At 36.3% G+C, this 3,853-nt stretch overlaps 1 protein-coding gene across 1 annotated transcript; it reads left to right on the top strand.

The window, feature by feature from the left end:
• Window positions 1–411: 411 nt before the first annotated feature.
• On the top strand, window positions 412–3,853 carry LOC120085211 (B2 protein). The gene is made up of 6 exons (XM_039041106.1): window positions 412–536; window positions 1,614–2,227; window positions 2,526–2,626; window positions 3,021–3,104; window positions 3,200–3,310; window positions 3,436–3,853. Exons 2-6 carry the CDS (start codon window positions 1,657–1,659, stop codon window positions 3,481–3,483), a joined length of 915 nt encoding a protein of 304 aa, XP_038897034.1. The 5' UTR covers window positions 412–536; window positions 1,614–1,656; the 3' UTR covers window positions 3,484–3,853.

Genomic DNA, 3,853 nt, shown 5'->3' with positions numbered 1-3,853 from the left:
CTAGAAAATGCGACTAAAGTTCTACGTTAACTAAAACAATGTAAGGTGGTGATTATGTATGTCTAAAAAATAAATTTAGGTCAATATGTAAAATTTTATTGTTCGTAACTAGTAGTATCAAAGCTATACCCTTGATTTAGTTGTGGTGGTGTGCTTCCATAAATAAGAGTTAGATTTGGTTACAAATGATTATTTTCAAAGAAAACACACAAAGAGGACTATTTGAGAAGCATACCAAATATTTTTGAAAGTTTTGAGGATAAACTTTTTAATTTAACCTTAAAAAATGGGTGGTTTTCGATTTCAAAATTTAAATTGAAATTCAAAAAAATTGAACGTAGTGGCAAAGATTGTAATTAATAAAACTGTAGGAGGTCAATTAGGTCATAGCGTTCTTTAAAAACCCAAAAGATCTTGCCTCTTTACTCCTCTGTCTTCCCTTGTCGCTCGGCTTCTCAGCCAAGCAGATATAAAGCCCCTCTTTCTCTCTCACTCACAATTCTGGATCCCTAAATCTAGGGCTTCTTTACTCTGAGGTAAGTCTTCAATTCCACGAATTTCTCGCCTTTCTTTTTGTTTCGGATTAATTTTCCAAGTTCTTTCCTTATCTGTTCTTACTCCGTGATTTTCCCTTACTCTTTAACTCCACCTGTGTTAATTTCGCATTCAATCATCTCTTAATTGTCATTTCCCGATCTCGTTTTTTTTTTTTTTTCCTTTTTGTGTGTGTGTGTTCTGGGTCTTGTTTGTTTGTTTATCTTTTGAACTCTGACGTTTGTATGTTGTGGGTTTGTCTTTGGAAGCTACGTTGTATTTGTGGTGAATTCTTAATTCCCAGATTTAGAGTTGTGTATTGCATGGAAGGGGATTTCGTATTTCTTGACTGTGTTTTTTGTTTGAAGGGAATCTGGAATTGTGTAAAGGAATGAGAAATGTTTTGATACGAGGAATGAAATGTTCCTATGTCTACTTGAGGTCATGTTTGACTTTGTTTTGAATTGTGAATTGGAGATGGGTTTTCTTTTTTTCCCTTTGGTTATTTTAGATGTTTTTTATATTTATTATTTTTATTTCGTTTGGCTGAAATAGAGTGGTTTTGATCTGGGTACCTTCAAATGGTGTTTCTAGAACTGTTTTCAGCTGCATGTTTATCATTGAAATTTCTGCCTTTTGTTGGGGATGATATTCTGTTCTGGAAATGAACTCTTGAGAGTTGTTTTCTGGTTTATACTAGGTTGTTAATTAGTGCAATGGGAGTTTTCCATGTCTCACTTGTGTTTGATGTAGCTACGAAGTTTCAGTTGGGATTCATTTTGCTTCTCAAGGATTGGTTTTGAGAAATGGATCCATTGCCTTCGTTTGTTCCCCTCTAATAACCAAACTCATCTTGTTCATCCCCCCCCCCCCAAAAAAAAAAAAAAAAAAAAAAAGAAGAAGATAATTAGTGGTTCTACACCTCAGTACTGCTGCCACTAGGTTGTTGTTATAATCATTGTTTCAATATGAGTTAGTATTTAATTATTTAATCGTTCAGATATTTTTACTCATCTCTCTCTCTCTCTCTGTGGCTGATTAGATTTGACTTATTTTTGTTTTCCTCATTATGTGTAAAGGGATCTTTGTTCGTTTATCGGGATCACAATCAAGTACTGCAAGATGGATGGTTCATATAGCTTTTGGCAATTGGGCGATGAGCTGCGAGGTCAGACGAAAGTCTCTGAGGATCATAAATGGTTATGGGCTGCATCTAAACTGGCTGAGCAGACAAGATCAAAGGGGGAGCGCCTCAATAACCTTGATTTTTCAAAGAGCGCTCTTGATGCACGGCCAAGGGAAAAGTTTGGTTTTCAGGAAGATAACAAATTTGAAAGCTTCAACTTTAACATGTTGAGCTTGGATTCAAAAATGACCGACCCTGTTAACAAAAGTTCATTAAGGAATGGAATTTACAACATGAGTGCAGTTTATGGCAAAAACAATACAAATGTTGCTGGAAATCTGCCCGGTACCAAGTACAGTGGCAATGACTATGTCAACAAAGATCTTACCAATTACAGCAGTACCAACAATAACGTTGGCGAAAATGCGAACTCCATCAATGCAATTGACAAAAGATTCAAGACATTGCCAGCAACAGAGACACTGCCCAGAAATGAAGTGCTTGGTGGATACATCTTTGTCTGTAACAATGATACCATGCAGGAAGATTTAAAGAGACAACTTTTTGGTAATTGTGCTTTTCCCCTGTTTATTTTTTCTAACATTGGAAACAGAATGAAGGAGCAACTCTTATTATGCTGCATATCTCCTATTTTCATTTTGTTTACTGTGTGATTATGAAGATGAAAGGTTGGAATTTCTGAACTAATTTGCTTGGAAGAATTTTATCACGTTTCACTCATTAAATCAAAATGAATGATTAGAACTTTATATTCAAAAAATCAAACCTGTAATAGCTGTGGCTAGGTTATGGGAAATAGTTTGCGGCACAATCTCATATGCTTTATTCTTTGTGTGTTTTGCAGGTTTGCCACCAAGATATCGGGATTCAGTGCGTGCAATAACTCCGGGCTTGCCTCTGTTTCTCTATAACTACACCACCCATCAGTTACATGGCATTTTTGAGGTCTGTTATCTTTACTTTTCCAGTTTCTTACATCAAGTCAAACATCTTGTTATTGTATACTATATCTGTGTTTACAATTATGTGTGATTACTGATAAAGAACATACCAATAGCCATTATGACATGTCTGATACGATCATGTCAAAATGGCTCAGTTCGAAGTTTCTCTTTTTATTTCTTATATTTACAGTATCATTAATGCCATGCCAATAAGATAGTAGATGTTATATATTATTTGTTACTGAAGAATCTTTAATTGTTAATATTTTTGGACATTGAAACTCATACAAGGGAAAAGTGAAATATTGATTGAAGTTCGTTCTTTTTGGGAGTAGTTGTTTGGTAACTGGATTTGAATTCTGCTACTTATTTTGTTTCACGATTGGCTACTGCAGGCAGCAAGTTTTGGGGGCTCCAACATCGATCCAACTGCTTGGGAAGACAAGAAATGTAAAGGTGAATCCAGGTTTCCAGCTCAGGTAGTGTCTCATCTGCAGTATTCCATTTTCTCGACCAGCTGTTCAGGAGGCCAATAATTTGCTAATAGAAGTCTCTCTTTTTCCCAAATTAATAGGTAAGGATCCGCATTAGAAAACTCTGCAGGGCACTAGAAGAAGATTCCTTCAGGCCAGTCTTGCACCACTATGATGGTCCAAAATTCCGTCTTGAATTATCAATCCCAGAGGTACTGCAACATTCCCCCCTCCAATCGTGTCGTCTTCTCCGTTCTCTCCATTTAACTTTCTTTCCCCCTCCCCTTGTATGTTTCAAATACTTATTCTGTATAAGTTTTGTTTGGTGGTGGTGCAGACATTGGATCTTCTAGACCTGTGTGAGCAGGCGGGTTCAGCATCATAAGTTAATCAACAATGACAAGCTTATGCATCACAGAAAATGGCAAATGAAGAGGGCTCAATGGTTTCTGTCCGCTAAGGCTAAGACACAGACTTTCCAAAGAGCGCAAGCTTGGGATAGTCTGATCAAGCAGAGAGAGTAGTGAGTTTGGTGAGTGGAGGCTTAAGCCGAAATAAGTAAGGGAAAAAAAATTTGTATCTTCTTCTTGTATTGTTGTATTGTATCATCAGACAAGGTGAGTAGATAATGTAATAGTGAATGATAGAAGCCATATATATGGATGAAAAAAAATGCAGCCATATTTAAGGCTCGTGTGTTTCTTTTTATTGAAAGACTATTTTATGAATTGGTGCTACACAATAGGCACTTTTAT

The sequence above is a fragment of the Benincasa hispida genome, chromosome 1 (genome assembly GCF_009727055.1).
Source record: "Benincasa hispida cultivar B227 chromosome 1, ASM972705v1, whole genome shotgun sequence".
Classification (NCBI taxonomy): Eukaryota; Viridiplantae; Streptophyta; class Magnoliopsida; order Cucurbitales; family Cucurbitaceae; genus Benincasa; species Benincasa hispida.
The sequence above is the reverse complement of the archived record's forward strand: the minus strand, read 5'-3'. Positions and strand labels throughout refer to the sequence as shown.